At 40.9% G+C, this 20233-nt stretch overlaps 1 protein-coding gene and 1 long non-coding RNA gene across 2 annotated transcripts; one reads left to right on the top strand and one right to left on the bottom strand.

Annotated features, from left to right (window-relative positions):
- Window positions 1-3125: 3125 nt before the first annotated feature.
- LOC121466849 lies at window positions 3126-5013 on the bottom strand. The gene is made up of 2 exons (XR_005977014.1): window positions 4020-5013; window positions 3126-3927 (listed from the first exon to the last, which is right to left on the bottom strand). It is a non-coding gene; the product is annotated as an uncharacterized LOC121466849 (long non-coding RNA).
- Window positions 5014-8322: 3309 nt separating this feature from the next.
- LOC108144959 (dynein regulatory complex protein 8) lies at window positions 8323-9083 on the top strand. Its single transcript, XM_017270105.2, has 4 exons — window positions 8323-8349; window positions 8406-8637; window positions 8701-8911; window positions 8975-9083. Exons 1-4 carry the CDS (start codon window positions 8337-8339, stop codon window positions 8984-8986), a joined length of 468 nt encoding a protein of 155 aa, XP_017125594.1. The 5' UTR covers window positions 8323-8336; the 3' UTR covers window positions 8987-9083.
- The last annotated feature ends 11150 nt before the right edge of the window (window positions 9084-20233 follow it).

Genomic DNA, 20233 nt, shown 5'->3' with positions numbered 1-20233 from the left:
ATCAAATTTTAAACACTACAAATCATGGTTTAATGTGCCCACAAAAGACCGACAGAGACAAGCGAAGTGGCAGCCACAGAAAAGCGGTTGTAATTAAGTTGTCAGGTTCCCAACATGAGTTTGAATAACTAAACTTGATTTTAGCTCCCCTGGAATACAGTTAGCATTAATGAGAATCATTGGTTAATGCTGTCGATCACATTAGGCCATATGTTTTTCTCATGATATCTGTTTATTTTTTTTTTTTTTGGTCTGGGTTCCATTACGGGGGGTAACCCCATTCATTTGATTCTACTTTTATTCCGAAATTGTTTGATTGGTGTACATTTCATATCAAGGCTTTTAGCAAATTTGTTTAAATCTCGTTGCGGCTCTCGGGCGAGACCCATCAACTGGCTCTCCAATCTGCCAATTAGCCAGCATCAGGCTCGGCAAACAAAGCTCCATGGGGCACTTAAGAGTCAACTTGCCGATCAGCTGGCATCATAATTAGCCAAATCTCGCGGTCGTAATGGATAGCGCCAAGTCGTCAACAAGCCTCGCATTTTTTTATTAGCCTTAGCCGCACAGGCACTTGTATTTGTCTTTGTATTTGTATTTGTATTTTTACCGGTACCGGATGGATAGCAGTCTTTGGAGTTCTGTGGCCATGCTCTTGCCATTTGTTTTTATTGCTTATCAGCAATTGATGCCTCCGCCCAACGTCCTCCATTCCGCCATTCCTCCATCAAAGCGTAACATTGTCGTCGTGGTCGCCGCTGTCATCAGCAACATGCTTGCTCCACGGCGCTTTGTGTTCGCATCGCAGCTGTGGAACGCGCGATGCGTCAGTTCGTTAGCTGTGAGCCCAAACAACAACAACAAGTTGGAGTCAGGGGCAGGGACACAGAACTACACAAAACAAAAATAAACAGCAATTTTAAATTTCTAAGAATTAAAAAAAAATTAAAATTTTATGGTTAAAAAGTCATGGATTATATTTCATAGGAATGAAACTATTGTTGTACCAATTCTTAACTATTGAGCATGTAGAATTTATCAATAAGTTGAGTATTTAATCAATACCACGAAAGTATCAAAGATAAACCTAAGTGGTTTAAAAATATGTCCATTTTTAGACTCTCCGGTATAAAATTGAAACTTAAAAGTATAGGGCTATATTAATTGGTGTTGTATTATTACTTATAATATTGATATGTATAAGCCTTGTACATGTATAAACTTAATTATGTGAGTCATTCGGAAACACTGGCAACATTCGAAAGATTTTATTTTTATATTTTAGATTTTATTGTTTATGACGCCAAGCTATCGTTAAGCTAAACATAATAAGTAGTTTCTCTGTTGATTTAAATTTTAGTTGGAAAAAAATCAGTTTGCTCATTTACACCATTTTGACCGAAATTATAATGCCATCTAGCTCATGCAGACAGATAAAATAGCTTTAGAAGTATTTTATTTTAAAGGATCTATGTTGAACCCAAATAATTTCTTTTATATATTTCGATTTTTAAAAACGTTTCTATGGCTTTCAGATTTTTTTTATCATCAAAAGCTGGATATGTTTCTTTCAGTGCACTAACACGGTGCTCAGCGCCAGAGCCCCAGCCATGTATGATTATGCCCGGAAGCACTAATTACCTTATTTACACTTTTATAACTTGGCAGCGGTGCGCATGCGCGGATCGCGGATCGGAGGAGAGATCGCTGGCAGAGATCACTCCGAACAGTTGTTTATGGCTTGAGGAAGCTTCTCCTCCTTGGGTCTCCTCTTAGCAGCCATCTAGCGGATGTGGCCCGTTGTATTAGACAAAAAAAAAAGAGTGAAAACTGGCTGGGTAATAACTTGGCAATTAAAGTACAACCGAAAAAGCGAAAATCGCATTCGCCATCGCCATCGCAACAGCAATCGCAAGTCCTGCAGTTGTGGAGCAAACAATCAATTGGCCTGCCACAGAGTCAGCCAAGTGGCTTGGTGGCCGCCTCCAGGCACAAGCCACTCACTCGATACCTCGACCCACTGATAAAGCCGTCTTTTTTGGGTGCAGCAAGTTGGCTGCAAGTCGCAGCTACCGATTGGCCGTGATTAAGCCATGAATCAGCTGGGTTAGCAGCGGTTTACCGGTTGGGCTAAGTTTGGGTTTGAGTTTGGCCAGCTAACTACGACTCTTTTAAGCCATTATTTCTCTATTTTTTTTCGGTGGGCGTGAGCCTTGCAGCTAGAGGCGGCTTTTGGGCCCAGAGATTGTCATGACAAGGAAAAATCAATTTTCCAGCAGGTTTTCCCCCGTATATGAGTGTGTTTCAATGAAATTCTCATTTGCCTCTGCCAATTGCAAAGCCCGGGCATAAAATGTTCATAAATTTGCAGCGAAAGCTGACAATGAAAATGATCATGTCCAATAAGGCACAGGTTTTGCAGAATCATAAAATGCGAAACCTATAAATTTTAGCAAAATTATAAGTACTCGAAACCTGGCCAGGCTTGTTTTTTTTTTAATTATAGTCTAAAATAGAAAAAGGATTTTTCATTGAAAATTTTTTAAATCGCAACATATTTTAACATACTTTCAAATATCGTTTTTTCTGGTTAATGGCAATATATGGCTAAATGAGTGAGTGCAATAAACTTTGCCAATCAAAAATGTTGTTAAACATTTAATTTGAAAAAATCAATTCACCAAAAGCTTTTGTTCATAAAAAAAGTAAGCACCTGTAAAAAATTTATATATTTACTTACTAACCTAAAATCGAATGCCCAAAAATCCAATATTACTTTCTACCCTTGAGCCCATTAAATGGAAGCCCAAATCAATCAACGTTTCGATGACCACTGTGAAATCCCAGCTGGCCTAAAAGACAGGTGCGCAATCGCAATCGCAGTCTTTGGTTTTCAGTGGCATTCCAGTGCGTCCGAAAAGCTGGATACAACTTGTTTGTCTGCGGTCTTTTCGGAGATTTTCAATTATTAGCAACGCCTAACGAACGCCAATTTTCCGTGCCGCTTTCGGTTTCGGTTTCTGTTTGCATAAAGCCATTTTTACCGCAGGGCACGGAAGTGCATGCGGTTTGCCTTTCGTGTGCAATTTGGGCCACAGCAGGCCGATCGAAAATCCGTTCTAAACTACATAAGAATACCTACGTTTATTGTTTGCTCTTTCGACAGGGTCAACAAGTTAATCACATTGTGTGGCATGGGTATAATAGAATTCTTATATTTTTTCCAGGCTGCTGTTCGCTTTTGGCCCGACTTTACGATCGCTGGGCACTGCGCACGCGTTTGGGCCTTAATAAGACAACGGAGTTCGAGAGCTGTCGGCACGGAAATTGACGTTTAGAACGATCGGGCGACCAACTCGGCCAGCTGTCTGGCCTTTTTCGGCCAAGCAGTAAGTACGTTTTAGCCTTTGGCGTTCAAATTGGCAAATTAAGTCATACGCCCGCCCGTCCACTGCACTCCGTTGCAATTTATCTTTTTGTGTTTCTTTTTTTTTGTTGTTTTTGGCTGCAACGTTGTTTTGCAATAATTATTGATTTATTGTCTTGTTCGCTGTCCCATTGGGCTGGCCGGGGCGAACTCAAAGCGCCGCCAAAAACCATTATCACATGCATGCGAAAACACGGAACAGTTCTCGTTCCCAGGTTCCCAGGCATGGGTTCGGGGTCTAGGTTGGCTCCAAATCATTAGCAAACGTGGCTAATGATGGACTGGCCTGCGACCTGGACTTGGTAATTGGAAAGGCACGCACATTAGGGCGTAGTCGATTTTTACGGCTAGAAAGTGAGGCAATTAACTGGTGTGGCGGGGCAGATATCGCTGGAAAATCACTGGAGCTGGAGCTGGTCGACCTTTCCCTTTGGCTACCAGGCGTGTTAGCCGTATTAATATTTCACGCCTTCCAATCGAGGCCTAAAGTAGTGCAGAATCTGGAGTTGAAAGGTGAATGAATGTCTGGCCGAAGGGGAGAAAACGGAACTAATGCTGGCCAATGGGAAAATGTAAGTTATGTGCTGTTTACCTACAAATTCCTCAATGCTTTCTAATCGACCAGCTTTTTTATTAATTTATTTATAAGCTCTCAGTTCTAGAGCAAAAACAGCACCCTAATGTACGCGATTTTATTACTCGACAGCCTAATGGCTTCATTCGATTATGCACACATAGCACTGTCATTATCCATGGTATATTCTCGATAATTTCCATTTTGCATATCCCTTGCCAAAGCCAGTTAAACTAGTTTTTCACCTGGACAGGGGTACATTTTTCATCTTGCCCACCGAAAAAAATAAATGAAATTGAAAAATATTTGTAACGCCTTATTATATAAAATGTGCTACACATTTGCTAGGCCATTCGATGGAAACAATTTCCATTTCCCGACTCCCATCCACTTTGCTCCACCCCACTCCACTCCACTCCATTCGATTCGATTCGATCCAACTCTCCTTGTTGCAGTTCACGTTTGTGGCATGAATAAACCCACTTATCTAATTGCGATTCCGGGAACTGGTTTTCCTTGATACATTTTTCTCAACTCATTAGAACTCAATCATAACTCGGGACTTGGACTTGCACTCGGATTCGGACCGACTCGTTTGCTTTTAGCCAGCCTTTGGCTTTGGCTTTGGCTTTGACTTCGGCCCCTCCATGCAATAGGCAAATGTAATCGTTGCTACATATTTCTCAGCCGACGCGCGCAATTGTTGCCGTGAGCAATTTTTTATAGCCAGCCAACGAGACAGCAACAACTAGTCAGGCAACGGCAACCAGAAAAATGAAAAAGAAAAAATCAACAACAAAAAAGAGCAAAACACGCCGGACGTGTTCCATAAACAACACTTTGATTACGACGACGCGGGCGCACAAACGCAAATCGATGTTTTCATATGGAAATTGAATCAAAGTCAAGTCCCGAGCTCAGAGTTTCCAGAATATGGAGCACGGCAGCAACTAGCAACATGTGTACTCGGTTCGGGCCTACAATTGAAGCTTTGCACAGGAAATAATTTCATTATAATATATTTATTAATAAAAAAGGAAAAATAAAAGAAAGTTTGACTAAAAACTCCGAGGATGAAAGTCCTTTTTTTTATGAATAATATTTTTTTGATAAAATGTACCTATAAAAATAGTGTTTTTAACTTGGCTCTGACAATCGAAGTTAATTTGCTTGCTGAACTTGAGTTCATGGTTGTATATTTATATCTATAGCACAACGTTTTTAATAAGATTTCATTTTTAACTGAACCAGACTATTACTACGTTTATACGCTCGGTTCAATTGCAAATAAAAAGTTATCAATACAACAGTTTTTAAAAAGTTTAATCTCAATAATAGCTTTTGCATTTTGTTAAGTTTGTTCAGTTCCGAATTGATACTATTGATACCTTTTTCTTAGCAAATGAACTTTTGGGTATTATATCATTTAAATATTTGAACCAGCCAATGCTAATGAAGCAAATGAAATTTAATTTTTAAAAATCTGTCAATAATGTAAAAACTAGAAAATGAAAGGCAACAAGAAATAACACTTTGTTCAATGGTTTTTTTGAAAAAAACAAATACATTATTTAGATGTGATTCCATATAAAACTTTGTTCAACAAATATTAAAAGAAAAAATTAGTTCATTTTTCCTGTGTAACCATGGATCCGTTGGAGCTTGGAGCTTGGAGCTCGGAGCTCTGAGCCAGCCCAATTGGCCTTGATGTGAGCCGAGAGTCGAGCGTCGAGAGCCGAGAGTGGGACCATGGCGTCAGCGCTTTTGTGGCCGGCTTTTGCCAGTAGCCGAGCATTTGGGCGAGCAGGGACAGAAAGGGGGATTTGGGGGGGCAGATCAAGCCGCTGGGTTGGTCTTTTGTGGTTTTAGCTATGATTATTAATCAATTCTTTCATATCACTTCGCCTGAATTGAATTCTTTTTACGAATCGTTTAAAAGTATGTGAATACAAAGGTAGCTGCTGCTGCTGTCTGCCAGCCTTTTTACTCTAATTAATTCAACAAAAGTTTCTGGGCCGCCTTTTGTCCGGAGTTTTCCGCTTACTGTCCGTGCTGCTGGTGCTGTGAAAGGTAGCATTCATTATTCGGATGTTTATGTTTATTAAATTCCATTTAATTACTCCAGTCTACATACGCAGGCATTGTAACGAGCATTAAATGCAAAAAAAAAAAAAAATAGGAAATCATAATAACAATTGTTTATTAATGGAAAATGGCATTGTCGATTGGCATCTGAAAAGGGCAATCGATTGGAGTGGATGTGACCTTAATATGTATGATTGCCTATAGCCAAAGTGAAGGGTTTTAGGATTGGTTAGCCAATATCTTTCAGCTAAAATCAAAGTAAATTAGCGCAGACTTAATTGCTTACAAGCTGTCTTATTTCTATGCAAATAGATTTCCTCCCCTGAGATGTAGTGTAATTTCCTCGGCAGGAAACACTTCCCATGTTCCACCGCCAAAGTCCCCGAACTGTCAGCCACAGGTGTCGAAATTGACAGATGAGCAAAGCGCAGGACAGTAACCGGAACTGGCGGACACCGATTGCAAAGGGGCGTGGCTCGCTGGTTCCATAAAAGAATCACCCTAGTCCGGCCAGACCGATCCAATCCGATCCGATACTGAAACCCAATCCAACGCTGCGGAGTCTGCGCGACTTCAATTTAAATTTTAATCGCATGCCTAATAGACAAACCTGGGGTAAATGTCAGAATAAAGAGACTAAGAGCCGACTTAAATCATGCCAACATTTACAAAGTACTTTACAGCAGCCCCAGCTCCAATCCCCACTCGTATGAGCGTCTGCGAGTCACGGACACGTCGTCAGATATAGCCAGGTATATGGTATGGCTTGGTATGGTTTGGCATGGTATGGTATGGTATGCTGCAGATGGGCTAAGACAAACTTCCGATCACGTTGTAAGTCAGCAGCAAAATTGCACACAGAAAGAAAAGTTTTTACCTTTGATATGACGATCAGTTTGGTAGGTTCTTAAATATGTAATTTAATTTTGAAAGTTTTTAATGTAAGTAGCAAGTGGGTAGATTTTAACATCTTTATGGGATATATAATAATAAAAACAAAACTTAGACGCTGTTAACGCTGTGTTACATCAAAAATGTACATTAATAAATAAGTTTTAAATGTTTCAATATGTCAGCGGTTGTAGGAAATGTAAACAATTGATATTTCTTATCATTTTGGAACCTCAGTAACACGTGAATGGAGTTTTGTTCTTAAAGACTTTTAAATTCGGTCTTAAAATGTTGCCTTTCCAACTATTTTGAAATGTTATGCAAAACTTCTACTACTTCAAGTAAAATTTAAAAAATATTTTTTCCAGTGCAGCAGATAGGGACCGAGCCCTGGCAAAAGGGCTTCCAAAGAGGCAGAGAGAGAGAAAAAGTTAATGGAGGCAAATGCATCAAAATGGTTAATTGGATCTGGAACAGCAAATGACGAACACTTTTAGTGTTTATGGCAGTAGCCTGGGCCCAAGTGCAGATCCAGGCCCAAGTCGAGGTCCAGAGACTTTTGCCAAGGAGATGGCGGCAGATAGGCAAGTGTGTACGTGGATTCGATGGTGCTGATGGGAGCTGCGGGAAATCTGAGGGGCAACGGCAATGGCAAAGGCAAAGGCGAAGGCAAAGGTATGGGCTGGGCTGGACTGGACTGGACTGGGCATCTAGGAGATGCGGCAAACAGCTCAAGTGGCAAGCGTGTTGTACACGACACGCATTAGCGTGAATGGAGCAGTTCTGGTACTTGCCTTTGCCATTTTTTAATCGAATCGAATGCGTTGAGAGCCGGGCCTCAAACTGAAACTGCGGCTTAGATGGCCAGACAAATGTGCGGCAAAATTAATGGCGAGCTCTGCAGTAATTTCCATTAAAGTGGGCACAGCTCCGAAAATGCACTTGTTGCTGCTGGCCAAGCACCCAGTAAGGCAAACGTAGGAAAACTTCCGTGTTCCTTACCAGACAGCCGGTGGATCGGCGAAATGGTAATGGGCCAATATGATGGCCTCCATGAGCTGCCTAATGGGCCGCTCTGTGCAGGTTTTTACTGTGGCATTATGGGCCCGCCTCGCCATGTGTGGATTTGGATCTGGTCGATCCAAATCTAAAACGACTAGTTCAAGTTATTTTCTGTAAAAAAAAATAAACTAAAGAAAGCCATATCAAATAGGTACTTAAAACGCTCAAGAAAAAGTTATACATTCTTTCTTCTATTTAAATCACCCCTAGCAACGGGTTTTGTTTTATTGAGATATTGATTTAATACTTACTATCCATAACTTCTCTCAGTTGGAGAGAAAAACCCAAGCCTTCAACATGGATATGGATTGTAAGGAGCAAGCAATTTATTACTGGAATGTATTAAGCAATAAACAATTTCTTTAGTAAACAACGACTTAGAGAAACGCATTTCGGATGCCTTCTGTGTGTTCGATCATCATGGCGAAAAGTTCATAGATGTGCGAGAAGTGGGCACTGTTCTGAGACTTCTGGGCTGTGTGCCCACCGAGGAGGAGGTGAACGAAGTCATCTCGGCCACAGAATCGGAGGAGACCACTGGCGAAGTGCACTTGACCAAATTTTTGCCTCACGTCTCGCAATTGCTTATGGAGCGAAAGTGAGTAAAATCTCATCTTTTATTTACATTTTCACTTTAACCAAAATAAAATGCATTTGTCAGAATGGAGCCAGCTCCGCCGGAGAAAATTCTGCAGGCTTTTAAGATTTTGGATCCGGAAAACAAGGGTTATCTGACCAAGGAGAGCTTTGGAAAACTAATGATGGAGGAGGGAGAGCCGTTTACACAGGAGGAAATGGATGAAATGTGGCCAGTGGCCATAGATCCAATCAGCGGACACATACCCTATGAGTTCTACTTGAATCAACTTATGGTAAAAAACCTTTTACACTTTTAACCAGCTTAAATCTTATATGGTGTTTAATTTACTTTTCAGGTGTATTTGTAAAGGTAAAAGTGGAGTCCTGAAATTATTCCCTGGTGTTTCTTTGTTCTTATTAAGTTACAAAATATCAAAAATATGTATGTAGCAGCTTATTAAAGTCCCTAAAATACCCTCGTCAATGGAACCCTGTTATGGGTGTAAAAGTGCAAGTGCAGTTCAAAAAAGTCCCCTAAAAATATCCTCGTTAACGGCGTGTTTTTCGCACTCTCTACATTTGCTATTCTGACTATTTTACTAAGCAAATCTCTTTCGCAGCGACTGCCGTGGCCACTTTCCACTTTCCACTCCCTTTCTCGGCCACTTACATTAAGCATCTCCAACACAAACGAGGCGGATCTAACCAAGCGAACTGGCCAAATGCGTTCCAAAGTAGCCGGCTGAGTCCCCGGCACACAGGACACTGGCTTTTGGCTTCGCCTTTGGTTTTGGTTTTAGCCAGCAACTGGAGTTCTACTTGGGGCGGAACGCGGCAAAGTGGGTTGCGCATCATTAGCACAACTAATGGATGTTCACTTTTCTTACCTGGCAGAGAGTCGTGTGCTCCTCCGTGGCTCCATGCCTCCCTGCCTCCCTGCCTCCCTGCCTCCCTGCCTCCTTGCCTCCTTGCCACTGCACTCGGACTCCAAATTGCAGTTGGTTATGTGGCGGGAGAGGCCAGAAATTTAAATAAATTAAAATACCTCTCGAAGTGCATTTGCTGGGAGGATCAGAGGAGGCAGTCGTCGTGTTCGGAGTCATGTTCTCGCTTCCGTATTTATTAAATTCTAAATACGCGCTGATGGATGCACTTAACTGCATCTTATGGATTAAAATATTTCATGTTATTCCCCTCCCTTCATTCAGCCATTCCGACATTCAGTAATTCTGCCATTCTGCCATCTGCACGTTCTGGCGCTTTGGCCAATTTGAGTGATTGCATTGCGCGCATTTAAATGGATGCTGGGATGGCCCAAACAAGTTATACGTGCGGCTTCCACAGTGACTTCCATTGCGGCCAGCCTAATGGACTTTTAATCTATACAACTTGTAAAAATTTCGTTTTTGAATTGCGCCGACCATGAGCAGCGAACCTGATTGTCAGAGAGCCATAAATGATGCTAACTGCATACTGCTAACTGCTAACTGCTGAGTGCAGATATTAGATTCGTTTTCATGTCATCCGATGACCCCATCACACTCAGACAATAAATTTTGTTTTCGGCTGCAGTCATATAACCAGATTTAAGGAGTCCCGGAATTAGATTTAAAAACAAGGCTAAGAATGGCGGAAAATCTGACAGTAGTCAGTCAGTCTGGAAGCGGGGGTCATAAAAACCGAAAAAAAAACGCAAAAGTGCCGAGCAAATTGTCAAAGTTCGACGGAGCCTTCTCGCATGAATCAATTCGGCCTGCCTTTATGAGCCCAAAATTCTGGATCTGGAAGCGAATATCTGGCGACTGATGATGATTTACGCTCGACGAAGCGTAATTAAGATTTATCCTGCACACTCGCTTGCAAAATATATACATATATATACATATGTACATGCGAAACCACAACAATATGCACATATAGTTGCGTATTTGAGTTTATGAGTACCAGCGGCTTAATTGTTAGTTATGCGCTTTTGTTTGTGCGACATTAAAACTAATTAAGTAGAAAGAGTTTCTATAAGATTTATATGCATCAACGATTGCCTGTTGTTACAAGTGTGCATGAAGTGGGAGTGTGTGGTGCAAATTAAAGCAATTAGTTGCATTTTATGACAATGGCCAGAAAGTACAGGGCCCATCCCCCAAAGGCAATTTGCGAAGGAATAAAATATGTATTTACGACCCCCAGGGGGCTTCCTAATGAGTGGGTGGTAGTGGGTGGTGGCAGGGATCAAGTATTTGTGCACCTTGATTGATACCAGCCAGAGGTTGTTTTCACAATTGAGATATTATGAATTAATTATGACGCAAATGTATTGCCTCCCTAATTGCTTGCTAAGGCTTTGTTTTCTTATATTGATTAGCTAAAAAAAATCTTTCTCATTTCACTTTCATTCTACAAATTTCTTATATTTTACAATTGATTATGAAGGTGACTTACATTTGACAGAGAAAACTAGCAAAAGGTTAAGGAGGGTTAATCAGTTAAAAAAATTTTTTTTTTTTGATTTAAATGTTTAGCAACCTTTTTTATGTATTTTGACACTAGGAGTTTAAGAAGAGTTTATGAATGGGTAACATTTGTATATATAAAAATCGTTTAACCTTTTTTATTTATTGCAATGTTCTAGTTTAATTTTTTATATATTTTTTTATACCAAATTCCTGACCAAATCAAAAAATATTACTTTTTTGAGAACCATTAAGATTTAGTTATTGCTTTTCCTTACATCGGTTTAATAGTTTTCGTTTCTTGCTTGCATATTTCTGCATTTAATTGAGCCAAACTTATTCTTCTCGCTTCTTCTGATTTTCACGGGCCTCACTTCCTCTGCAGTTTTCATTTTCCAGCTGCACCGGCTGTAACTTTCAATCAACTTTCTGTTTGCCTACGCCGCAGTGGCAGCCACTTGTTTTGAGGCCTGCCTTGAATTAATGGCAAGCCTCGCTTTCGTTACTGTTGCCCCAGAGAACTTGCAACTGAACTTGGAATCGGAATCGGAATCAGAATCTGGGTTTAGTGCACTCGCATTCCCCCACAGTCTGCGCAGGTAGGCTCTTGTAATTTTGATTTCGAGTGCTCGCTCCTGTCCGCCGTTAATTGAATTTGAGCAATAAAATATAATTTGGATTTTTGCATGTTTCCCGGGCGCGTAGCACGCCGAAAAGCGAAAACCCAAATGGAAAGTCCAAGTCGGAGGAACAGAACGCTGGGTAAGGACTGAAATTGCAAAAGGTGAACAACATGCAATTGATGGCCGAGGCAAGGAAAGAAAATGAAAGAGGAAAAAAAGCGTGGCCAGTGGCATGCAGTCTTTATTGTTGCAGCAGCCGTCGACATCGTCATCATCCGACGTCGTCGCTGCCATGTACAACACCCAAAGGTATCAGCAGACAAAATGCTAAAAATGTATTTACCACAAAGGCAACGCGGCTCAGTCCAGTTTGCCTCATTGCTGCTGCTTCTGATGTTGCTGTTGTCGTTGATGTTGCTGTTGTCGTTGCTGTTGCTGTTGCCGTTGCCGCTGCTGTTGCTGTTGCTGCTGGTGCTGCGGCTGCGGCTGCCCTTAATGGATCTGCAGCACTTTGAGTGATTTATTTCACACGTTGATGAAATGGACAGCAATGGGCCGCATTTTGACGTTTATTGCAGCAGTGGCAAGGGCAGCAGCAGCAACAGCAGCAACAACAGCAACAACCGCAAGAACAGCAACAACAACCAACAGCGACCAATGCCCACGGCATGTGTTCTGCGCATGCGCGCAGCCCTTTAACAACGGCAACTGAAGCGCAGACGGCGGCCACATTGGAGCCAGGTTATTAAAGGAAGCTATTGAGGCTCTCTTTCAATGCACTTTCAGTTGCCCTGAAGAAACTATTGAAAGTCGTTTCAAATAATAAGTACTGCCTTTGGTTTTATATATATTTAATTATTTCAATTGGAATTTGCACACAATATAACGTAAATACTTAACAATTGAGTTATATTTTTAACGTCTCCAGTGTATTACTTTCCTATGAGTGAGTTTATAAAAAATTGTTCTACTTAACTTTTTAAATTTAACTTGTTTTATAGTCATAGTTTCTTTTCTGACGCTTTAATCTACTGATCATTAAAGCTCTCAACCATTTTTGAAATATTAAGTCGTATAATTTCTATTGACTTTAATTATCTTAAGTAATATTATGAAAATACTTAATAACTTAAACATATATTTTTCAACGTGTCAAGTGTATAACTTTTTTATGATTTAGATTTTGAAATATTTTAGACTTTAGAGCCTAAAAAGTTTGGGTTTTTTCTATGGCTTCTAAGATATTTTATTCAGTTTTATACCAAGTAAAATTGAACTCTTGAAAAAAGTATTTACTTTACCTTTTCTGCAGAGCATTTGGCAGTCGCCCATAATTTCAGTTCTTATATCGTTTTGCTTTTTTAATATTTTCCCTTTTTCCTGTATTTTTTTTGTTTATTTTTTTTTTTGCTTTTGCAATTGCATTGGGAGCCTTGCACGTCTTTTGGTAATAGCCCCGCAGACCGTGCGCGCTTTAATGAGGCGCGCTCCTCATTTGGACGCCACGCATTTCGTAGTTTTGTACCCGTTTACCAAGCAACGGATGTTGGGCTCTCTGCTATTAAAACATTTAATTGCAACTTAATAAGTTGAAGGCCTGCCAGGTGGAGCACTTCTCACGAACGCAACGTTGCCAAATGCCAGCAGTGACCCCATGTCGCATTGAAAGTAAAGGGGGCAACGGGGTCACAATTTTCGCAGTGCGACCCACTCACGGAAAAGCCATCGAGTCGAGCATTGACAAATCCACCCTCAAGAAAAGTCAATTTAACACATTCACTACGCCTCTTAAAATGTTGATATTTTAATTAGTAACGCTCTAAAGGATTTTCCACAGCCAAGTCAAGGTTTCACCCACTCCCAAATCGAAAATCGAGCCCAACTTGGGACTTGGCCGGGTCCAAAGCCTGGATCTTCAGCTAACCCAAAGACGACGAGGCCAGGCAGCTGGAGAAAAATAAAGTGCCAAAGGGCACACATGGCACCGAGTGGCTTGGCTTTTGTGGCTTTTGTTTTTAGCCATAAACAGGCTGTTGGAATGAGTTACCACCTTCACTGGTGGAGATTGAAGGGGTTACTTTGGGAATCTAAAAACACACTCGGATGTTGTATTCAAATTTCATTGAAATATGATATATATTCTTTACCGATGCAAATTTGAGAGGACATTACAAAAGTCTCCATATTAAAATATACATAATTGCTTAAAATTAAATTATTTTATTAAAACTTTTCTTGTGTTTATTTATATTTGAATTTTTAATTTTCTTACTCAACCTACAAGTGTGTGACTGTCAAATAATTTAGGTAAATATTTAATAATCCCATTTTTTACATATATTAATTTGAAAACTAATTCCCCTTTCGCTTGTCCCTCAAAAGACGCCCATGGCTTTTGAGCAGCACTCACCCATATGCCAACCCACAGAGCTTTGTTTTCCCTCATCGGTTTTTATTTTGGTTTTATGACAGCGCGCCCAACTGTGGCAATAAGTTCAAATGCCAGCCCAGAGAGACCCGGCGACTAAATGCACGGCTTAATGTGCAACTGAGGCTGACTGGCAGGCCGAGGTTGTTGGAGTAAAAGCCAGGCCAAGACTCTGGCTGAGACTGAGGCTCAAGCCCAGGCGGACAAAGGTTCCTTCGCTGGCAGTGCCGAAATAAAAAGTGGGTGTAGCTGCACCAAATGCCATTGCCAACTTTTGGTCCAAAAGCAACGCCAACGCACCTCGTGAGCATCCTCGTCCGCGTCCTCGCCCCTCAAACTCCACATCCTCTCCAGTGCTGATTTCTACTAATTTGATTAAACAGATTGAGTTTAATAAGGTTCGTGGCAACAAAGAAAAAAAAAATGATGGAAAAAAGAGAAATGCACCAGCACTTGACGGGGCCGGCAACAAATGCTGCCTAATTCAAGTGCCGCATTTATTTTGTAAACATTTCACATCGCACTCTGTATTCTGCACTAGGTATTCCCTGTACCCCCACAAGCAGCACGACTTGTTGTGATGCAAAATATGCCGGTTGAGCAGTGATAGCACTTGAGAATTGCCCACACAAAAGGCCATACTATAGCATACCCCAATCCTTGATTCCGATTCCGATCCCGATCCCATGCCCGGACCTGGAAACAACCCAATCAATGGCCCCAGTGCTCGTCCGTGCAATGTGCGTTTTGTGCGCACTTATGCGATCATTTGTTAAGTGTCATCGCGCCGGCATATGGGCAGGAAAACAACTCGAGAACAGCCGCAACATCAACAAACTGCGCTGGAGGTGAAATTTGTCCCCGGCATCGCAATATTGTGATGCCCTTAGTTTATATGGAAAGCAAACTCAAATCGGGGGTATATGTTGTCCAAGCAGATTAAGGGATATGTTGCTTTAATATGCCCAGAACATAAACTAAGGATTTTAAAAGCACAAAATGGTTAACTTATGTCAATATGCTTTGATCACAATACAAAATGTATTTTTTTGGTGTTAATAGAAAATAATTTTAAAAAATTTAGATGTATTGAAATTCATTGTTGGATTTGGTTTTATAAAATATATGTATTGTATAATTTTTGGCGGAACCATATGGTCCATTGGGGAGAAATACTTTACATATCCTGCATATAATTTTTAGGACACTTCTATATTTATAAAGAAATAAACTGAACTACTTGTTTATTACTAGAATAAAAATAAAAAAACGCGGTTAATAATGCACACCTTATAGCTTCATAAACGTCGGAAAACGTATTATGGTTATTAAAAGCCTCTTGTAAATCATAAAAACTGCATAGCTAAGACTTGATAAGGAGAATGTTTTTTTATAATGTTATTAAGACATTATTCTTTTAATAGACCCCAAATAAATTGAGCCCTAATTGTTGTCCGGTGGCTGTTCACCAGTTCTCCATCAGGGCTTATATAGCCGTTGCAAAAAAGGGTATGTTGCAACAAAGTGCAGCTCGTAAACAAGCGAAATGTTGTTGCTGCTGCCGGTTGTTGTTGTTGTTGCTGTTGTCTTCGGTGTTGCTGTTGTCCATGGTCATGGTAAATTTATGCACAATTTTTCGCGCTTTCAAAAAATATTTGCATCATTAATCGTTGCAAACTCTCCGGCATGGCGGCATTGGCATCGCATTGTGGCGGTTCCTCCACATCCACATCCACACCGATCCTCTGTTCCGTTCCGTTCCTGTTGTTTAGTTTGAGGCGTTGTCTGCGCCTAAAACTTGCCAACATCAACGGCAACATCAACAGCAACAGCAACACCAACGGCAACGGCAACATCAACATCAAGCTGCATTGGCATGCGGGCCGTCGTTACAACGTTGTCGAAATGTTTTGTCAAGTTCTCGCCGCTCAACAACAATGTGGCATTTGCCCTCTGTGGGCCGGAGCTGCAGGGAAAATACAACAAAAAAAAAAAAGAAATACTCGTAATACAAAAAAAAAAAAAAAGAATCGGAAAAGAGGGAACCTATTTGCTTCTTAACCACAATGGAAAGTTGCCTCGATGCTCACAGCGAGTCCGCAATAAACTTGAAAACTTGAAAATCATAACAGCGCCGAGCGCTTTTCGCAACCGCAAAAGTCGTAAGTCAAGTACCGCCACACCAACCAGAACCCATCGACCATAAAGCATTGCGGACACCCAAAACCAAGAGCCCAGAATCCAACACCCAACACCACACACCCAACACCCAACATTCAACATTCAACATCCAGCATAGGGCCACCCACTGTTTGCTTGTTCCACAGCTGTTTCCCCCCGGCACACACATAAACTCAAATAGAACAACTTTGGCCAGCGAACAAGAAGTTCGGGATGTGCAGTATGGGCAGCAAAAACACAGAGAAACCCAATGAAATTATCAAATGTTTAATAGACTCAACGGGCAGACACCCGAAAACTCCCACCGCCCCGAACAAATAATGATGGATGAAGTTGCCGATGCCTTGGACTTCTACTCCAAACTTAAGGCGGAGTTAGCTAGTGCATTTTTCTTGGAAAAGTTTCCAACCGGAGTTACGCACCTTCGTTATGTGGGAAATGAGCAACAAGTGCCTCGGGAGCCATCTGATGCCCCTAATAAAATACGGGCGAACTTCCACAACTCGAAGTAGTTTGTTGTCACAAAAGCAGTTCGAACTCGAACTACGATACTTGAGGATTTATTATGCCAGTTTTATTAAGCTTTGTTGTCAACAAGGGCAGGCTTAAATTATGTGTGGGTCTTTGAAAAGCACTTCCAATTTTAAACATAAATTTATTTAAGTAATTGTAGAGTTCTTAATCCAAAGGAATCAGTAGTCAAAAGATTTATGGATTTTGGATTCGACATGAACTTTTTCTTAAAAATATAATAAGGCATTGCTTAAATGTAAAACTCATTTTATAAACATTTGGAATATTTACTAACAATACTATTTACTAAAACCTTATTTGCATATTTTTGGCTTTGATTTTTATCCATTGGGGTTTTAAGTTATTTTAAAAACCTTTTACTAAAACCAAATGTGTTCACTGGAACACAGATTAGAGTTTTAAACTAGGGAAAATTGATTCAGGAAGATCATTGAGAAGTAATTTAGCAGATATTTACAGCGCATATCGGCTCACACCTTCACCACCACCTCCACCACTCACACAAATCCCATTTGGCTGCTTTTGGAATCGTATGATTACGGCCTATTATTAAACCATCGATGAAAAATCCGTCGCGTCGGCAGAACATTTCCTGTGCGGAGAGACGCACAATGAACTCATAAATTGACGCACCCTCCGAAAGCGACAACATAATCGGCCACGCCGAAGGCGATACGGTTCGATAGTGGGTCCTCCGGTACTCGGGGCACACGGCATTCGATCCAGCGACAAGACGACAAAGGCGATCCCAGGCGCACTTGTAAATGGCATGTTGCAACAAGCCTAAATATGCGCCACACACCAGCACAGACACAGGCACAGGCGCACTAACGGGCCAGCAGCAACTCTTCCCAGCGGCAACATGAGCATCGGCAACAGCAACAGCAACAGCAATGTATACTCCTACGCAACAGCGACATTGCTGCCTGCCTCTATTTAGCTGCGCCGAAGCCTTGACAATGATCGTCATTAATTGAGAGGCAGAGACCCGATAGTTTGCCAGGGCTTTCAGCTGCACTGGGCGAAAAACTAATTACTATTCAATTGCATATAAACACATATGTTGCGGAAGCCGTTACCCCAAAGACTTACAAATGATCTTAAAGCTTGCTAAATTGACCTTTAAGTTTCTGAAGATTTTTTTGATGTAAAATATATATTTAACAAAATTTATTAATTACTTCTTATATGTGTACTTCTCCAAGATTTTTTTATCTATTACGTTAATACAATACTATAATATATATTATAATTAATTTCTCATCTACATTTCCCTATATTATATACTATTAATCTTATTTCAATGCTATTTTAATTTTTTCCTAAAAATAATTTTCAGTGTCGTATTGGGTTTCCTTACGGCAAGGCGAATTATTAAAAGGTGGGCTTGGTGAGGCACTGGCTCTGGCCTTACTTCCACCATAGCTTTTCAGAGTTTTGGCTTTCTAAATGCGTCAATGCCATCATGTGTGTGTGTATGTCTGTGTGGAGTGTGTGCCTGCGAAAATGCTGACCTTTAACCCAGAAAGTAAACGAAAATCTAAGCAAATATCTACGCACCTATCTGGGCAGATATATCTTTGGAGACACATTTGCACAAGCGCTGAAACCTAAGCTCAGCAAAGGTCCAACATAAAAAGTACGATGTGGGTAGAGTTTTCGCTGGGTTATCGCACAGTTTAAGACATTTCAATGGAGAGAGTAACTTTAGTAGTGACATGTAGATTATTGGATAAATATTGCTCCAAAGATGTAGGCATTTGCAATGGATTTAAGTGTCATTAATCAATTAAATCGATTAAATGTTGGACATTCCTTTCGTCAAAAATGTGGATAATCCCGTTTGAAGTTCTTATTTAGCGTTCATCTTAAAAAAAATCATCTAGGGCAGCAAAGTCCATCGTTTGCGGGCTGAAATTCCATCGATTTACATCAATCTGCTTACTGATCCAGAGCATATGTGCAAAGCCTTCGCATTTTAGTCCGCTTTTGACCTCAATGCGAGTGGTTAGCGAAAACTAAATGATGACAGCTACCGATAGCCTCCGCCCCCTCCCCTGCCCACACAAAATTACAGGGCCAAAAGGCATAACAACAAAGTCGGCAAAGGAATACGGGGGAAGAGTATGAAATTACAGCCGAAATGGCCGCGAAATTCTTTGCATGCCGCATAATTTGTTGGTAGCCGGCTTTTGTGCCACACGAAAAAGAAATCACAATCTCATTATGGCATACACCTTGTGGCAAGAGCAGGCAAACTTAAAGGCAAAGGCGAAGGCAACGGGTCCATACATAATTATAAAGAGCCCTTAAGTACTTGTTAACAAGTTCGATATCTGGGCGATTTACATGATGTTCTCTGGTTCTGCGATGTTCTCTGGCCCGAAAAGAAAGTGCAAAGGCAGGCAGAGCCCCCAAACGGAACATTGCGATTCGAGCAGCGAGATAAACTCCTTTGGGTATTGCCAAAATCACGGGCCAAACAAATTGAATGGTTATGCTTTATGGCTTATGGCTTATGGCTTATGGAAACCGGCAGCTGATTCACTCGCTGCGATTTGTGGGCCATAAAACCGAATGCAGCCCTAATTAAAGACTCGCCGCAACCCAAAAGTCGGGAGGAGAGATTGAGACTGAGACTGAGACTGAGGTCTTTAGAAGACCCAGTCTGAGGCAGAAATGTTGTGGTGATAAGCCAAGACAGAGTCGGCCATTAGCAGCGATTGGGCTCCGTTGTCGCAGTGTGCCTAACCATTAGCAATTAATTAAAAAATTAGAATATATTACCAGAGCGATAGCAGAATTCCGATTGGGCAGCGATGTGGCCTTATCGAACGTCGCATCTCCATTGACATCCAAACGAATTAAATAAATTGAAAATGGCCTGAAATATGTGTGCCCCAGACGAATTTGAATGGAAATTTGTTCCTCTCTATGGCCCGCTTCATCTTCTTCGTCTGAGAAGATTCCAGACTCTTCACAAAGCGGGCAACTCAGGCAAAACTTGCATATTTACGAGCTATTTATGCATATTAAAAAATTCCCCAAGCTTCGTAGTGTGGGGAAAAATCAAATCAAAACTAGATAACAGTAGCTAGCATGCACTCCATCCCTTTGCGTCCCCCTACCTGCATTCAGATGTGCATGTTTTTTATTTTTTAATAAAAGTCAAAGAACTCTAAAGGAACTCGCCTCGGATTTAGTCAGCGTTCTGGGTCTTACTGCACCTTCGCCTTTTGCTGCGATGCATTTGCTGATAAAGATTTGTCTGTTTTGATTTTTATGATGCTCCGTTGCCTTTGAGAGCATCAAACTGAAAATGCCCCCACTCCATCGGACATCGGCTATTTGTGCTGCACTCCAAGTGAGCTCATAAAAAATCACATTTAATTTATCGAA

Source organism: Drosophila elegans, unplaced genomic scaffold (assembly GCF_018152505.1).
Source record: "Drosophila elegans isolate 14027-0461.03 unplaced genomic scaffold, ASM1815250v1 contig_183, whole genome shotgun sequence".
Taxonomy (NCBI): Eukaryota; Metazoa; Arthropoda; class Insecta; order Diptera; family Drosophilidae; genus Drosophila; species Drosophila elegans.
Note: the sequence above shows the minus strand (reverse complement) of the source record. Positions and strands in the feature narration are given on the sequence as shown.

Bases quoted from the DNA above. Each gene is read 5' to 3' on its own strand.
- LOC108144959 (XM_017270105.2), top strand. The intron at 8,638-8,700 runs GTGAGTAAAATC...TGCATTTGTCAG, and splicing joins CAATTGCTTATGGAGCGAAA to AATGGAGCCAGCTCCGCCGG.